Here is an 18,036-nt window from a genome sequence, read left to right as displayed (position 1 = left end):
TAGGGAAACTGGCCGTAAGAAAGGTTTGGGGTAGACTTTTCAGTGAGGCCAATCTCAAAATATTATAGTCTTTGTGATTAGAATTAAACCACGAGTGCTAACCCTTCTTAGCTTTGGCTTTCTTGCTCTATGAAGTACTTAAAAATTTTTATTTTACTCCGTTTCAGGATCATTACACTGATAAAAATCAAAGCCAGCTGCACGGGGAGCAAGACGGCCTATGTAGGTGAGTTTCCAGTACGTGCTTGTTCCTTTCTTTCATGCAAAATATAAAGCAGAAAGACAGGTCCCAAACCCCAGTGATTTTAATTTTATCCTGGAGTGGAACAAATACAAAATACTGGGCAGCTTTATGGAGGAGAGGCCACAGGGATGGCACGGGCTCTGCTGCTCTGCTCTCCAAGGCGTTACCAGCAGTGGTTCCTGACACTCGTTCCCCTCCCTTTTCACTACCATGGAATATCGGGGGCAGAAATGCTGTTTGGAGAGGGCTGCCTCTCAGAAATTAGGCTTTTCCTTGTTTACTCCACCAGTTAGCAAGGGGCAGCGTGGGAGTCTTCATCATTTCTCTATTTATTTGTTTGTGTATTTTGTTTGACTATCCCAGAATGCAAATCCCTCTTCCTGTATTTGCCCCTTCCTTACAATAGGTACTTTGATAAATTCCTGTAACCGAGAAGCTCGTGCGATGCTTTGCACTCTGTTGGTGACTTTGAGCTCCGAACCACGGAGGTTTTATTTTCCACAGAGCATCTCCCACCAACGTCCTCGCCTTTATCTCTCTTTCAGGCTAAAGAATTTGCTGAAGGTCACACAACCTGAGGCCAAGCTGGATCTCGTGACTCCCAGGCTGGTTCTTTGATCCAGGACCCCTCCTGCTGTACATGCTGTAAGACAAACTGATTTTGATACAACTAAATATCTCTTTGCAGTTCTGTGTATGTTCTTTTCCTGGTGTGAGTTATCTGGGTAGTGCCCTGTGGGGAGAAAAGAGGTCCCTTCTGTGGGGAAACGGCCCCACAGTTCGTTAGGGACAGGTTGTCTTTACTAATGACTTCAGGCCGACGTCTTTAAAATAATACTGTTCAGAGATTTTTTCAAAGTAACCTTGATCTAGAAGTCTGTTTTCATGGCTTTTGTTTGTATTAAAGATATAAAAAGTTAAGTCAGAAAAAAACGCAGAGGAACATAAAAGCGGGTTTTTTTTCCCCACTACTTGTTTCCCAACGAGTAAATGGAGTTTGGCAGGATCACATGCACGGAGCCTGACTTTGAAAATCAAACGTAGGTGTAGCCTGGTTTTGATCAGCGGGATGGTACTGGGATAACTTGTGAAATGGAGCTTAGGGAGGAACACATCCTTAATTAAATACCCACAATGCTAAATCCAGTTGAAGATCTCGGGAGTTGCCTGTTTTCTTTTATTTCATGTTATTTGGCATTTTTATACATTTTAGAAAGACTATTTGAGACACCGGCAGCGTTGTTTATAATTTGAAAGAAAAAATCTCAACTGTAAAATCTCTAAATGTTCTCGAGTGTAAACTCTCTGAAGAAGCAAACGTCACAAAGTGGTGTTCTGTGCTTTACGGAGTTTTTGTTCTCCGTGTGCGCTGACGGGCCGCTCGCCTCTGGGGTGTATCTGCGTGGCCAGAGTTCCCCTCGTTAACCGAGCCCTAATTACTGCCCTTTCTCCGAGAGATACAGATGGAAGGAGAGTTAGTTTGTTGTACTGCATCTTTTCTGTTGTAAAAGTGGGTTTGAAATCTGCAGTAGTTACATACCGTAATCCAAGCAAGGGGCAAACAGAGTGAGCGGGGCTGTCGTATCCCCACTTACCCCTCGCTTTTACACCTCCGAGGGGTAAAACCCTGTCTCTGTGTTTGCTTCACGTGTGAGATCTGTACTCGTGCAGAATATAGAAAAGATCCGAGCGACTTTCGTGCAAAACAGAAGCTTCTCTGCCCAGAAAAACAGAGGTTGGGCCCCTGTGGGGCGCCTGAGTTTCCCCGATCCCTTCGGCGATGGGGCTGGGCAGGGTCCGCATCCCAAAATATCCACATTCTTCACCAAGAACTCATGTGTGGAAGCGGTGCAGCTGCCGGTGCTTCACCTTTTCTCTGTGCGTGGAAATAGTGTGGTCCTTGAATACGCAAAGGAATTGGGTTTGTTGGGGCAGGGGGGATCTTGTTTATTTTTACCAAACCCAAACATTTTCTAGGGTGTACGAAATATTTGTGCTGCGATTGTAAATCTTGATAACTATTTAAAAATCAAGTCCTCCTCACCTGCCGGGAAGCTGGTGAGAGCAGGCACCACAGCCATGCTGCTGAACACTATCCAGGGAGATCAAGGGAGTCGGGGGCCCACCCGCAGCTCCCACGGCACCTCCAGAGCCGGGGGGCAGCTTGTGGGCAACCACGGCTGCTGTTTTCCCTGGGAAATTTGTATCGTGGGTACCGTGAAGTGCACGCGTGTCTGGGAGTCCTGGTAGGCTCTGGTGTTACCGCACCACCTCCTCTCTCCTTTCCTCGGGTGTGGTTTAAGTAGCATAAAGAGAGAAATGCGTCTCTAATCCCTATTTCATTTTACTGCTCAATTCTCTTTTCTTGTGCGGAGCAGGGCTGCGATGTTTTCCCGCTGACCGGGTTGTATTTTCCATCCTGTTTATTCACGTAGCAGAAGGAAAAGACTTCAGCGGCGGCGTTTCCCTCCACCGGGCGTCTCGCCGTGGTTTCCACTGGGTGTCAGCACGGCCCCATGCCAGGACCAGAGCGGCAGGAGCCCTGCTGGCCACCCTGGGCTTTCCCGCTGGAAAAACCAGGTTGGGTGAATAACCAGATCAAGGTTATTATATCCAGAGGTGCAGCTTTGCTGTACTGGGATCACCCCGCGCAGGCGCGGGGGGGGCTGTTTCGGCTGGAGGTAGTTTCCTTCCCTGAGCAGAGCAACCGGTCGGAGCGGGAGGAATGTGGAGCGTGCCCTCCTCGTTCCAGCGCTCTCTAATTAGGGTTACATCTGGGACAGCGGGTCCCTGGTTCTGGAAGATGGGTGTGGATAACATTTGTAGGATTTACTTTGAAGGTGTGGGTGTGATGGAGCGCTCCCGGAGAGGGAGCACACAGGAATTGGCACGGACCGAGCTGTGTCCTGCAGATGTGACAGATCAGAGCTGTTCTTCCTTCACAATGACCCTTCCACTCTTTTTTTTCCACACTCCCTGCCTTCCCAGTTACAAAACCCTGGGACCTGCTGCCTGTCCTGCCAACACGGGCACCTCCTTCACACTCCTCAACTCTCTGTAGTCAATGTTTGGGGGAGAAGCAGCACCCCCAAGGGCAATTTGTTGGTGGATGAGAAGCTCCACACACCCCAGCAACATGGGCTGGCAGCCCAGAAACCCCCCGCACCCTGGGCTGCATCCCCAGCAGCGTGGCCAGCAGGGAAAGAGGGGGGAATTCTGCCCCTCTGCTCCACTCTGGGGAGACACCCCCCAGTGCTGCCTCCAGCTCTGGGGCCACCAACAGCAGAAGGACATGGAGCTGTTGGAGCGGGGCCAGAGGAGGCCACGGAGATGCTGGGAGGGCTGGAGCCCCTCTGCTGGGAGGACAGGCTGCGAGAGTTGGGGGGGTTCAGCCTGGAGAAGAGAAGGCTCCGGGGAGACCTTAGAGCCCCTTCCAGTCCCTCAAGGGGCTCCAGGAAAGCTGGGGAGGGACTCTGGATGAGGGAGGGGAGCCCTAGGAGGAGGGGGAAGGGTTTGACCCTGAAAGAGGGGAGATGGAGATGAGATGTGGGGAAGAAGTTCTTTGCTGTGAGGGTGGTGAGAGCCTGGCCCAGGTTGCCCAGAGAAGCTGTGGCTGCCCCATCCCTGGAGGGGTTCAAGGCCAGGTTGGAGGGGGCTTGGAGCAACCTGTTCTGGTGGGAGGTGTCCCTGCCCAGGGCAGGGGGTGGCACTGGGTGGCCTTTAAGGTCCCTTCCCACCCAAACCATTCTGTGATTCTGTGACTTCGGGTTTCAGGTAGGCAGAGGCATCCCCTGGATGCCCCTTGCTGCCATCGGGGACCCTGTGCCTCTCCCACCCTCCCTGTGGGTCACCTCCACAAAACGGCTGTCCTCAGTCCTGCTGCATGGTGAAGATAAGATACTGTTGGGGAAGGGGCCTGGGGATCCCTTCCTGCCCCACGCAGGAGGCCAGGAGCAGCCAGAGCACCACGCTGGAATGCTCAACCTCAGCCATGGGAGCTGGCAACCCCTTCAGTGGTGGGAAGGCGCAGCTGCGTGCTGTGGCGTGCAGGATCCCAGGGATAACGCGTGGGAGCTCGCTGGGACACTGAACGCTCGCAGCAAACACCATCGTCCCCCCCAGGCCTGCCCCGGCACAGAGAGCAGAGAGGCTTGGCTGAAGGTAGTGCCAGGCGCTTTGAGATTCCTCCAACAGATTCTTCCCTTGGGGACCTAAACATTAAAATATCAAGGCTGTGAAGTATCACAGTGACAGACTTTTTGACGCTTGCGTGCAGCGGTGTTTCTGTGTGCTGATATACCCGGTGACGATGAAAAGCTGGACACGAGCTGGTGTTCAAGGCCAGGTTGGAGGGCGTTTGGAGCAACCTGGTCTAGTGGGAGGTGTCCCTGCCAGGGCAGGGGGTGGCACTGGGTGGGCTTTAAGGTCCCTTCCAACCCAAACCATTCTGTGATCTCTGAAGTCAGCCATTTTGCTTCTGAAAATACAGAGTAGATTTGTTGGGCAAGAAGGTGGCATTTTTATGGTTGCTTTTGCTCTGTAAAGCTCCTTGCTCCTCCCAAGGCTGAGTCATGCCATTGCCCAGGGCACAGATGCCACCTGGGGCTCAATGCCTGGTCCTTGGTGGGGTGACCCCCCTCTCTGCCCCATGCAAAGACTCTGTCCCCGCTCCTGATGGTGAGCAGCACCTCCCCTCCCACCTTGGTGTTTGTCCGGCAGAGCTCCCAAGGAGCCACCTCCCTGCATCAGGCGGCCCGACATCAGTCTGCTTCAGGGTGAACAGGCACCACAGGAGGCAAGCCCCCCCTTCACCCCCAGCCTGGTTAAGCGGGACACCAGGCTGGTGGGGAGGAGCAAGAGGGGCTGGAAGCAGCATGGAGAGGAACCAGCAGCTACAGTCAGAGAACCATTCAGGTTGGAAAAGACCTTTAAGACCATCAAGTCCAACCATAAATCTTAACACTGCCAAGTCTAAGTCAGTCCTTGTTGGAGCGAGGAGGAGGAGCTGCAGTGACCCCTGGAGGGGTCGTGTAAGGAGGGGGTGATGCCAGAGCCCCTCTGTGGCGCCTGGGACGGCTGTGGGCAGTGCGGACCACCAGGACGTGGGCCATCAGGATGTGCACCAGGCTGTGGGGTGTTTCAGGGTAAGGTTTCCACAAGTTCTCTGGGTGCTGCGAGCGCTTCTGCACGTGCCCCTTTCCCAGGCGCCTGTGTGGGAGCGTGAAGGCTGGCGGCTGGTCGGGACTTGAATGCTGGTGGTTGGTTTTCCTAGGGGGCAGACATGGCTGCTCGGGAGCGGGTTTGTTACGACTTGCAGAACCTAAAAACTCTCTGAGTCCAGGCCAAGAGGCCTGACACGGGCATTAAAGGCTGTGCCTGGTGCAGAAAGAAACGGGACTATTCTGAGAGCGCATTGTGGCGTAGAATCACAGAATAGTTTGGGTTGGAAGGGACCTTAAAGGCCACCCAGTGCCACCCCCTGCCCTGGGCAGCAGGGACACCTCCCACCAGACCAGGTTGCTCCAAGCCCCCTCCAACCTGGCCTTGAACCCCTCCAGGGATGGGGCAGCCACAGCTTCTCTGGGCAACCTGGGCCAGGCTCTCACCACCCTCACAGCAAAGAACTTCTGCCCCACATCTCATCTCCATCTCCCCTCTTTCAGTGTCAAACCCTTCCCCCTCCTCCTAGGGCTCCCCTCCCTCATCCAGAGTCCCTCCCCAGCTTTCCTGGAGCCCCCCCCTTTAGGGACTGGAAGGGGCTCCAAGGTCTCCCCGGAGCCTTCTCTTCTCCAGGCTGAATCCCCCCAACTCTCTCAGCCTGTCCTCCCAGCAGAGGGGCTCCAGCCCTCCCAGCATCTCCGTGGTCCCCCTGTGACAGGAGAAAGCTGCTGGCATTTTACTCCTGGTAACTCTGGAGGATGTAAGCTGGCAGGAGAGAGCTGGGTTTGGGGTTGTGTTATTCCCAAATGCTTTGCGGAGCCCCAGCGGGAGGCAGGGGGGTGAACGGGTGCCAGGGGGGTGTCGTGGGCGAGTCAGGTCGCCGCTGGATGGCTTTGCCGGCAGCAGAGTCTTTATTATCGGTGGTGATATATGCAAAACGGACCCAGCTTAAAACTGTTTCAGTAAGGACTGGGGACAAACTCACTTGTCAACCTGCGGCGTTTGTTGTGGCATCACTGGAAGCATAGACACGAGCTCCCGCAGTACGTTCTGGTTGGGTTTTGGGGCAGAAACCCTGTCCCTATTTTTAAGAAAAGCAAAATAGTTCCCATGGGGGTGCTTGTTTCTTTTAGGTTTTTTTTCCTAGCAGGCTCAAGGAGGCAGCAGCATCCAAATGCTTCCAAGCTGGAGGAGCTCCCAGCAGCGCTTTGGTGTCTCCCCGGGGTGCTGGCCCCTCTGATCCATGGGGGTGCAGGGGGGGCAGCCCCCAGAACAAGGGGCTGTTTGGGGTGGGTGCCGTGCGATGGATCCCCTCCGCCAGCGCTGCGCGGGGACGGGGCAACCTGGGCCAGTGCCTCACCACCCTCCTTGTAAAAACCTACTCAAATAACTCAAAAAATCTATGGTTTTGAGTTATTCAACTTAAGATCTCTTTTACTCCAAAAGAAATAGTGAGGAGAGAAGCCTTTTGAACCTTGTTTTGGCTGAGGTTTTGGGGCCGCGGTTGAAGCTGAATTTGCCAAACTGGAGCGAATGGGGAGCTGTTTGCGAGGCAGAGCTGCCGGGCAATGCCCTGGGTGTGCTTTACCAGGGATGATTTAATTACATTTCACTCAGCAGGTGGTTTGTAAATCCTGGATCTAAAAGAATAAAAAAATATATATGTATATCGGTGTTTAATTATCCCGGTGGGAGCTCCGGTTCCGTGCCCGGCCACCTACCTGCGAGCACCCGCTGCACTGTAACCTCGTTACCTAAAGCCTGCAGGAAAAAAAAAAATAGGGCAAGACCTTGAAAAATAGGGTTTTTCTAGGGAACAGGGACAGCTCCACCTGTTTGTCAGTGTTTCTGTTATTATTCATAAGAAAGGGAAAAAAGGCAAGTGTATGAAGCGCGCTGGAAGTTGTTTCATTCTTCATGGTTGAACCTTTGCCGGGCAGAGTGTGGCTGGTGAGCATCCTCCTTTTATAAACAAACCTAAATCCTCAGTTTTCTGTGCAAAAAGGTTTTTTTTTTCCCCAAAGGATGAGCTAAACCTTCTCCCTGGCACAGCTGGTCTGTGCGTTTATTGACTCTGCTGTTAATTACAGAGCCCCAACCTGGGGAGGGCAGGCACCAACCTGGGGAGGGCAGGCAGCCTTGCTCCCTCCCGCCCTCGTTAGCACCCATGCCTGTAATTATTCATTTCACTTTCGGACAGAGCGGGGGCGGGGGATGAGTGGCGACAAGTGGCACAGGGGGACGACGAGCGCCGTGGTGTTCCCTGGGCTGGACCGGTGGGTCCCGGTGGGGTTTGTGATGCTGCGATGGAAGCTTTTCTTCCAGTTGACCTTCTCAATGCGTCTTCTCCTCCTCCAGCAGAAGCGCGTTAAGAAAGGGACAGGGAAAGCTGCACCACGTGCTGGGGACTGGAAAGAAAGATCGTCCCAGCTCACTCCAGAATTGCAATTCTGCGGTGGTGGCCTCGCAGGTGGGGACACCCACTGAAGGGCAGGGTGGTGGGGCAAAGCTGCGAGCCCCTCGCTAGCCAACGTGAAACATGGGCACCAAAGCTTCCTCGTGTTATTAGTCCAGCCAACCCAGCTGGAAAAAACCCTACCCCGTCTATTTTGAAATGTAGCTGTTGGTGTTTTCCTTCTGCAGAAAGGCTTTGCCTTGGGCACGATGGCCGGAGAAGGTGGGACCGATGGTTTTGTCCCTTTTTAGGTTGTGAGTCAGAGACAAGTGTGCGCTGCAGCCGTTGCTGGGCTTCTCTGGGGCTGGGGAATATGGCATCGTCCACCCTGGGTCTGGCAAGCCCTGGTTCGGCATTGTCCCCCCTGGGAACAACCTTGGGGGGGACTGGGGTTGTCCCTCACTGGAGTCTTGCAAGCCCTGGTTCGGCATTGTCCCCCCCAGGAACAACCTGGGGGGGACTGGGGTTGTCCCTCACTGTGTGCTTCTACAGCCCTGGGGGACCCCCAGCTACAATGGCATGAGATGGCACCACCTGAACTGCCAAACTCCTTGGAACTTTTGTTTTTTGGTCCATTTATTGGACAATGAATAGTTGTGACAGAGTTCTGGGGGACATGAGAGGTCCGGAGGAGAAAAGTGGTGGGATACTCTTGGCTCTCGGAGTGTCTTTGCTTTCGTCTCGGGGCTGCCCGCTGAGCGTTGAAGGCTTGTTTCCTAGAAATTGGAGCGGTGCCATCCCCGACCGAGGGGTCTTTTCTTTAGAGAGCGACTTAATTCTCCTGGGAAACACCCCTGGGGACATCCCTGTCCCAGAAAACCCTACCAGGGGGCTCCGAAACCCCAAGTTCTGCAGAACCACCTACGTCACCAATGTCAGTCTTGCAGTTTGGTGCCGTTGTCTGAAAAACCGAGTGTAGCCCATGAGAACTCTCACGGCTCGAGATGGCCGCGGCAGCTCGTTAGCAGGGGTAGGTTGCCAGGAACTCGGAGGGAAAACAGTATTATTGGGTGATGACCTAGTTGTTTGTAAATCTCTCCGTAGAAGAGATTTAGTAATCTTAGGAGGACTATTAAAGTAATGCTGCTTCTGTTTCTTTGAAGATGAGGAAACGCAGCAATTTAATTTTCAAATGTTATGGTTTGGGGTGGTTGTTTTGGGGTTGGTTTGTTCTTTTTTTTTAAACATCTAATTTATTAACAAAGCTAACCAGCTGGGAAAATGAGCACCGAAACTTTCCTAACGAGGTCACGCGTGTAGGGTGGGAAGGGACTGCAGGGAACCCCAAACCTCTCTGGTGGCAAAAGGGGGGGCTTTGGGGGTGGGGAAGGGAAGGCTGAGTGAAGTCAGCTGAGGCTTGTCCCAGCGAAATGGGAGGAGAAGCGTTTATCTTTTAATTTTGCAGTAATTGGGTTTTAACCTTATGTCTTTTTTTTTAAAAAAAAAGAAAAAGAAAAAAAAAGAACTAAAATCGGAGGAATCAGCAAACGTTGAACTATCTTACTTCTCAGAAATGCATGCGTCACTTTAAAAGTTTATACATTACTATATAATTTTAATACAAATTAATTGCTTTGGGTTGGGTTTTTTTCACATCATAGTTTTTCAATATATTAAGTGAAAACTATGGGGTCTGGAGTGGGAGTTTGTAGTGGATCTGTGCGAAACACCTCCCTGTTATTCCAGAAATTATTATTTTAAAGCCCTCGCAGCCAGTTTGCAAGTTCATCGTGGAACTCAGCAGCTGCATTTATCGCCTCTCACAGCCTGTGGTGGAGGTTCCTGGTTGGAATTCTCATTTTTTGGGAACACCTGAGCCCCACGGGTGTGGGGAAGCTGTGACCGTCATCTGTGGGTCCGTTGGGTGCCTGTCGCATGAGTCGCTCTGCCACCTCGGCCCCAGGGACCTGGAGAGGCTGTGGCCAGGTGGCCTCCCATGCTGGTGAGGAGGAGGAGGCAGGGAGAGCGGGGTGAATGCCATGCTCTGATCCTGTGGGTTTATCCTGGTCAAAACCCAAACCCCACCAAAGGTCAGGTCTTCTGATTCCTCGCTGTATTCTGTGCAGAGTACATTTCCCAAAGTAGCCAGTCGTCTCAGATCTATTCTCTTCTCTTAACCACACAGGAGGTATCATTAGATACCTGGTGCAGGAGGTCGTCTTCTATAAATGACAGTCCCGTAGCAAGAACATCCTCCAGACATGGCATCAGCACCTCTCCTTGGGCCTGGGGAAGGGTCAATGATGTTTTTTGGCGAGCTGTGCCTTGTTTTTGGCACCTGGGCATGGTATTGCCTACCTGGGAGCATGGTCTGCAATCCCACGTTGGGAGTCAGGGTGGGAATCACAGCAGCGACTGGCTCCAGAGGCAGTGCTGGGGGCACCACCTGCAAGGATGATCTCGTTACCATTTACAAATGAGTTTTAAGTCTCATTTACATGTTGAGCAGAAGTCCTGGTTGGACTCCACAGCCTCAGCGAGTGCCAGGATTAGGCTACAAAACCCAGATCCAGCAAAGCCCCATGTCTGGTAGTTCCCTGTTGCCATCATTTGCTTTGGGTGGGATGGAATTCTCAAAATTTGGGCTTGAATACATGGATGGCTTTGAGCAGAATGGGGTCTGGGAGCTGGCTTTGTTGTTGGAAGGGGGCTCTGGCAGCCGTCCCCCTGCCCACTTCTCGTGACACATCAGCAATGGCAGGAAGATGAATGAGAACTGCAAAATCTGTGTCCGTTTAAACATCCTTTCTAGGAATTCTAGCTTAATAGTTAGCTTTGCAATAATTAAATTCTTCAAATTATCTCGAGCCTGTCCAGGTCTCCCTCTGGAAGGCATCCTGTCCTTCAAGCGTGTCAACCGTGGGATGCGAGATAATTCTCCTTATTTTATTAATGCTGATTTTATTAATTTTATTAATTCTGCTTCTGTGGTGAAGCATGCGGTGCCTCCCTGCCTTGACTGGTGTCCTGGCTTGTTGAGTTGGCCATCACTGACTTGAGCTGGAAGAGGCCTTCTTCTCTGAGTCATGGCACTGCAGGGCTTCCGTTGGAGGTGGTTGACGCACCACGGCCTTTGCCTTGAATTCCAGAGAGTTTTCCCTTGGTATTTTACAAATAACATGACACGTGTTCAGCGTACACCTCCCCTCATCACTTACAACCAGAAACCTGCTCTGAGGAGCTTGCCCTTTCCCAACAATAAAGCAAAATGTCTGAATATTAAACCTTTATGGACAGATTTATGACTGTTTGCAGACAAAGGTGTTCGTGCTGCACCGTCAGGGTAATTTGCAGATTGAATCACTAACTCTCCCATCAAAATGCCTTCTTCATATTTGAGTGCTACAAATATTAATAATGCAGGACACGTACACTGTGTGCTTGGTGAGGGTAGGAGAGGTCTACAGAGGGATCTGGATGGGATGGATGGATGGATGGATGGATGGGCTGAGGCCAACGATATGAGGTTCAACAGGGCCAACGGCTGGGTCCTGCCCTTGGGTCACACCAACCCCATGAAGGCCACAGGCTTGGGGAAGAGTGGCTGGAAAAGGACCCGCGGGTGTTGGTTGACAGCGGCTGAATATAAGCCAGCAGTGTGCCCAGGTGGCCAAGGTGGCCAACAGCATCCTGGCCTGTGTCAGGAACAGTGTGGCCAGCAGGACTGGGGCAGTGACCATCCTCCTGGACAGCACCTTGAGGGCTGTGTCCAGTGTTGGGCCCCTCATGACAAGAAAGACATTGAGGGGCTGGAGCGGGTCCAGAGAAGGGCAACGGAGCTGGTGAGGGGTCTGGAGCACAAGTCTCATGAGGAGCGGCTGAGGGAGCTGGGGGTGTTCAGCCTGGAGAAAAGGAGGCTGAGGGGAGACCTTCTCGCTCTCTCCAACTCCCTGAAAGGAGGGTGTAGCCAGGGGGGGTCGGTCTCTTCTCCCAAGGAACAGGCGATGGGACAAGAGGAAACGGCCTCAAGTTGCACCAGGGGAGGTTTAGGATGGATATTGGGGAAAATCTCTTCCCCCAAAGGGTTGTGAAGCCTGGGAAGAGGCTGCCCAGGGCAGTGGTGGAGTCGCCATCCCTGGAGGGATTTCAAAGCCGGGCAGACGTGGTGCTGAGGGACATGGGTCAGTGGGGGTTTGGCTGTCGGAGGGGATCTGGGGGGTGTGACAGCGATTTGTGTTGTCCCACATCTACCCTGGGTGCACTCAGCTGTATGGACCTGACACGTACCAGGGGTGAACTCCAAACCCAGGGCTGGTTTATGCCAGAGGGAGGAGAAAAAAACTTAAAACTCAGGCCCTGCTGAGCAGCCTGGAAACTATGGAATGCGCCAAAATGGGGACTCGGAGCAAAATATCGCTGGGCAGGCGGGATCACCGCTGGGAAACCAGCAGTGGCACCCAGGCCGGGGCGAGAGAAACCTGAAGCCTGGAGAAAAGGCTGAACGCGGTGCCGGAAAAGGTCAGATGCAGCTCTGTTGGACTGGAGTCCCTGCAATGCAATTAATGATTTAAACACGGCACCACGGAAACAATTATTCCCATGGACGCATGGAAAGCCGACGGTGGGGTTTGTCACTGTCCTGCTATAGATTGCGAGCGAGGATTGGCACAGGAGGGACAGTTTCATGGGGCAGGACTGTCCTAAACCAGCTGCTCTTTGAAGTTCTGGGTACCTGAATAATTTAGCAATAAGCTCTTTGTTGCTGCAACGCAAGGAGGGACGTTTTCCCTACATGATGCTGAAGGGTCCTCTGCTCCATGCACGGGTGGTTTCCCTCCAGCAGCAGCGGTGGGGGCTGAGGTGCCCCTTCCAGTCCCTCAAGGGGCTCCAGGAAAGCTGGGGAGGGACTCTGGATGAGGGAGGGGAGCCATAGGAGGAGGGGGAAGGGTTTTAAGCTGAAAAAGGGGAGATTTAGGTGAGATGTGGGGAAGAACTTCTTTGCTGTGAGGGTGGTGAGAGCCTGGCCCAGGTTGCCCAGAGAAGCTGTGGCTGCCCCATCCCTGGAGGGGTTCAAGGCCAGGTTGGAGGGGGCTTGGAGCAACCTGCTCTGGTGGGAGGTGTCCCTGCCCAGGGCAGGGGGTGGCACTGGGTGGCCTTTAAGGTCCCTTCCGACCCAAGCCATGACTCTATCCCCATCCTCAGGCACTCGGATGGCAGCTCTCCTCCCTCCCGGCACCACCTGGGGTGACCATCCCTTCCCACAGAGCAGGACCCATCCCACAGGAGACTGGCAGGCTCAGAGGTGGGCTAGTGATGGGGGTGTGGTGGTGGCCACTCTCCACCTGGGAAGAGCACAAGTTGATAACCCCACATCACCCATTAACACCAGGAAGAGGGAAGCGATGGGATGCACAGGAGGGGTTTTCCAGTGTTTTGGTCGCAGAGCATCGTTTCCTGAGCAGCCTCTCAGCTCACAGCTCTTGTTGTGCAGAATAATAATTTTTTAAAAAAGCCCTTTTTGCAGGGTGTCACGGTCGTCTCTGTGTAAAAGCACTTTAAGGTGCTGTGAGACCTTCTGGAAAACTAAACCCGCTGGTTTTTTTTCCAAACAGAGCTTCACCGCTTCGCTGAAAATGTCTGGGAAAACAGCTAGCACCACCAACAACATAGCCCAGGCCCGACGGACTGTCCAGCAGCTCAGAATAGAAGCCTCAATAGAAAGAATAAAGGTGAGAGTGCATTTTTCTTCCCCCCCTCGCCCCCTTCCTTTATTTTTTCCCTGTTTTTCCCCCTTCCAGCCGCAGGGCGATGAGACAACGGAGCGTGTGTGCCCACAGTTCAGTGCTGTCCCCATTTCCAAATGTAACATTGACATTTCAGCCCCACAAAACTCAATAAATCTTAATTTTGGTGGCCGCTCACCAGCCCTGTCCCCGAGTAGCTCGGTGCTTTACGGGCTCGTGGGAGAACCAAAGCCAAAATAGGAAGTGCAAAGCAAAGAAGGCAGGTAGGAATTTCCAGTTTTGTGCCTATTCTGTGATTTTTGGTTCCATCCCTTGGCTGGCTGAGGGCTGTGTCTGCAAGGAAGGTGAATATGGAGGGACGTTATTAAAAAAAGAGGGAAAAGGGGAGAAGAAACTGGATTTCTTTAGACAGAAAAGAAGCCAAACTGGTTTCCAGCCAGCAGGGTAGGATATCGGCTACGCTGGGCACTATTGCCCTCCCGGCTTTGGCTTTGGAAGGGCAGCCCAGCAGACAGCCAGGTTCTCCGGGCAGCGATGCCCTCTGTCTTTACTGTCCCCAGCCCTACGGGTGACAAGTTCCTCATTACGAACCGGCTGTGTTATTTTGAACCTCCTCCTGTTTATTTCTGGGCCCCTGTAGAAGCCGTGTTGAGCCAAGTGTCACTTTTTTGGGTGTCACAAGCAGGTTTCATCCTGTTCCCCTCCTGCAGATGATGCCAGAGCGAGCCTGGGACAGGAGGAAATGGGGCCCTGGAGAACGTGTTCGTCCCTCAGGTCCCACACAGGGACTTTGTACGTTCAATCATGGTACCAATCATGGGAAAATACCATTTTATGGTTGTTTTTTTTTTTCCCCGTGTCTATCCAGGTGTCGAAAGCCTCAGCAGACCTAATGCTCTACTGTGAAGAACACGCCAAGAAAGATCCCTTGCTAATGGGCATCCCCGCTTCGGAGAACCCTTTCAAGGACAAGAAAACCTGTATTTTATTGTAGGAGAGCGGCAACTCCTCCACGGCCCCCCCAGGCAAATCCTCTGTAAGGTACCGGCTCCTCACTGTGCCAGAGCGGCCGCTCTTTTACCAGGCGTATAAACCATTTCTTCGGCTTTCTCCAAGCGTTTCTTCTCTTCCCTACCTTTAGTAGGAGGTTTCCACCTGAATTCACCTCTTTCTTGTCCAAGGGGATGGGGTCCGTGTCTCCCCGTCCCCGGGATGGGGGGGACCCAGGGTCACTCCGCAAGTTTAAACGAGACCAAAGTTGCCTGAGCTTTGCTGACGGAGCAGAGGCGAAGGGGCAAAAAAACTGATTAAATATCATTGATTTTACGTTTTTTGTTAAATCCTGTCTGCGGGGGGGTGGGGGGATGGAGCTGTGGTGGTAGCCCGGGGTTCTGCAGAGCCGCGTTTCCAAGTGCATTTTCTAGCAAAAACTACCTTGAAAAAGGATTGTAGCAGCCGGTGGGGAGCTCCCGGGAGCCCTGCCTGCAGCCTGCCTTACGCTGGCCTCGCCCCACACAGGTTTTTTAAGTGTAAAAGCCCAAATATCAAGATTCAGAGATCCACAGATCAATTTTCCGGCTTTTTAAGAGGAGATGAAAAATAGCAGGATCTTCAGCCTTGATTCTGCTTCTCTGCGTTTTCGTCTCTAATTAAAAATCAATGTTAGTATTAAAAAAAAAACCCTGTCAAAAGAATGAAAGGCTGCAAGTTTGTACTTCCCGGGCTTGGTGCTGAGCTGGAGGCACCGCTCCCTTGCTCCAAGCCCCAGTTACAGTTTGTGCAGGGAATCGGAATTTTTTAAATTCATTTTTAAAGGGGGAAAAAAAAAAAAAAGCCAAATTCTATCCAGATTGCGGTTATGCGGATAAAATTGGAGGGCCTTTCCGTCAAGTAAGTGATTTTATAGGTATGCAGAATAAAAAAAGTCTTTCTGTGTGCGTGTGCGCGTATATATACGTATTAAAAAAAATCCATTTTAATAGTATATTTATACAAACAGTGCGTATTAACAGCAAACTTTGAAGGGATTGAAAATAATACCGACTTCAGCCGGCCACAGATGGCTTTCCCTGTAGCTGGTGGTTCAGGGGTTGAAGTTACAATTTGCCATAACTGTGCGTTTCTGGAATGGTATTTACAGAATTTAATAACCACTTGTAATTTACTGTCTTAATGTTGCCTACTTGTCATTTCTATATTAAATTATATACACACGAGTGAGATATATTGAGAAATCACAGATTTGTTTAACAAGCCTCCTTAGCGAGCAGCTCGAAAATTGACAGACGAGACTGACAGAAAATTGTACTGCTTGTTATTGTTTTTATAATTAGACTATTTTTCTAGCGACAATTTAAAAAAAAACCAATAATGTAGATCCACACTAATTTTTTCTACTGTGTTTGTGTCTATCATTTTACAACACGCCTTGTTAACAACAGTAATTAACTTGGTTGGGGTGTGCAAGACGGTAACTGGGTGGTGATTTTCGGTAAACTCTTTATTTTTTAAATGCAATATATAGGGATGTGGTGAAAGCTCCAGCGGTTGCATTTGCTCTTCGCTCGTTTGCTATAAATACTCCCGTGAAAGAACAGGAATTGTAAAATTCGGAGGAATGAAAAAAAGGAGAAATGAGACCATCTGCATCCAGATGCGGGCTGCGGGGGGAACCCATGGAGGGGGCACGGTGGGGTGACACGGCGATGCCACCTCTCTTTTATATCAAGTGACCCCAACACCACTCCAGAATGGGTATTTATTCTTTTTTCACCCCCGTTAATTAAGCAGCCAGCTTGGTAGTTGTGGATTTTCTTATTTTTCTTATATTTTTCTTATTTTCTTACCTAGTTTCTATTTTGGCTCTTTAGTGCTGTGTTGCATTAAAGGGAGAAGGGCCGGTTGGTGACTCGGCGGCCAGACTCTCGCTAAAACAGCCCCTTGCTAAAATATTTCTGGTTTTTTATATGCTCCCAGCTTGTCGTAATTCATTTCCCTCAGCTTCCTGGAGCTGCTGAGCTGCAGTGGTTGGACTCGCTGGTGCATCGCTGGGAGTTTCCCCTGTGGAAGGGTGCTGGTGAGGCTGGGGTGGAGATGGCCAGGTGCTGGTGGGGCATGTACCCCCTGCTTCCGACCCCAAAAGAACCTGGCTGTCCCCATAGTGTTGGGTGACAGCAGGACAGGTCTTCTGCAGATCAGAGAATCACAGAAGGGTTTGGGTGGGAAGGGACCTTAAAGGCCACCCAGTGCCACCCCCTGCCCTGGGCAGGGACACCTCCCACCAGAGCAGGTTGCTCCAAGCCCCCTCCAACCTGGCCTTGAACCCCTCCAGGGATGGGGCAGCCACAGCTTCTCTGGGCAACCTGAGCTAAGGTCTCACCACCTTCACAGCAAATAATTTCTTCCCCAGATTTCATCTAAATGTGCCCTCTTTCAGTGTCAAACCCTTCCCCCTCCTCCTAGGGCTCCCCTCCCTGATCCAGAGTCCCTCCCCAGCTTTCCTGGAGCCCCCCCCATTAGGGACTGGAAGGGGCTGGAAGGTCTCCCCGGAGCCTTCTCTTCTCCAGGCTGAACCCCCCCAACTCTCTCAGCCTGTCCTCCCAGCAGAGGGGCTCCAGCCCTCCCAGCATCTCCGTGGCCTCCTCTGGCCCCGCTCCAACAGCTCCGTGTCCTTCTGATGGTGGTGATGGTGTTTAGATCTTGTCTTAGGTAGAACCTGTTCCTATCAAACCGACGGGGCTAAAAGGGGGAAAGGAGGAGATCTCACAGGATCTGCCTGAGGTCCCCGATGCAGGACAGAGCCCTTTCCCGCAGCCGGGACCTCACGCTGCCTTTTGCCAAAAATGATCAGATTTGGCTTGAACTTGTCGCTCTGTCTTGCTGCTTTTTGGTTTTGAGTCCAGTTGAGTCTAGTTTGTTACAAGCCGGAAAAGGAGGCTCCTCCCCAAGCCAAAGCTTTCATTTATACATATATATGTGTTTATATAGATGTGTACAGAGATATATATATATAGAGAGAGGGGGGGATTTCTTTCAGGAACTGCCTCATTTTAACTGGTTTTATTAAATGAGGCCTGAAGTCCCCTCATCCCCGCTCCCGTTGGGGGGGGGGGAGCAGGAGCAGGACCCCTGATGTTAGCTGCAGCACAAAATTAGCCCAAAATTAAAGAAAATAACCTCCAAATTAGCTTATTTTGCTAATAAGCGGTGAGCAGAGCAGCAGCTCGAGTCTGACTCCGGAGCCTGAAAACATCCCATCTCCACGTGCAGCTCCTCCTTTTGGCTCGTTATCGGAATTAACGTCCTTCCTGGTGCCCTGCCTCCCCAGCGGGTGGGTGCTGCTGGGCTCCGCTCCAGCTTTGCCATTTCTGGAATGGTTTTGGGTGAAAAACCCCAGCGTTCGGGTGCAGGGGTGAGTGCTGGGCCTTGGGGGGGGGTCCCGGCCGGGTGGTTTGTAGGGTGGGGGACAGGGGCTGGGGGAGAAACCGGGGTAG

General features: G+C 52.0%; 1 protein-coding gene across 1 annotated transcript; it reads left to right on the top strand.

Moving 5' to 3' along the window:
• Positions 1 to 866: 866 nt before the first annotated feature.
• GNG12 (G protein subunit gamma 12) lies at positions 867 to 15,936 on the top strand. The gene is made up of 3 exons (XM_074151537.1): positions 867 to 889; positions 13,412 to 13,528; positions 14,412 to 15,936. Exons 2-3 carry the CDS (start codon positions 13,433 to 13,435, stop codon positions 14,535 to 14,537), a joined length of 222 nt encoding a protein of 73 aa, XP_074007638.1. The 5' UTR covers positions 867 to 889; positions 13,412 to 13,432; the 3' UTR covers positions 14,538 to 15,936.
• Positions 15,937 to 18,036: the final 2,100 nt, after the last annotated feature.

The sequence above is a fragment of the Numenius arquata genome, chromosome 8 (genome assembly GCF_964106895.1).
Source record: "Numenius arquata chromosome 8, bNumArq3.hap1.1, whole genome shotgun sequence".
NCBI lineage: Eukaryota > Metazoa > Chordata > Aves > Charadriiformes > Scolopacidae > Numenius > Numenius arquata.
The sequence above is the reverse complement of the archived record's forward strand: the minus strand, read 5'-3'. Positions and strand labels throughout refer to the sequence as shown.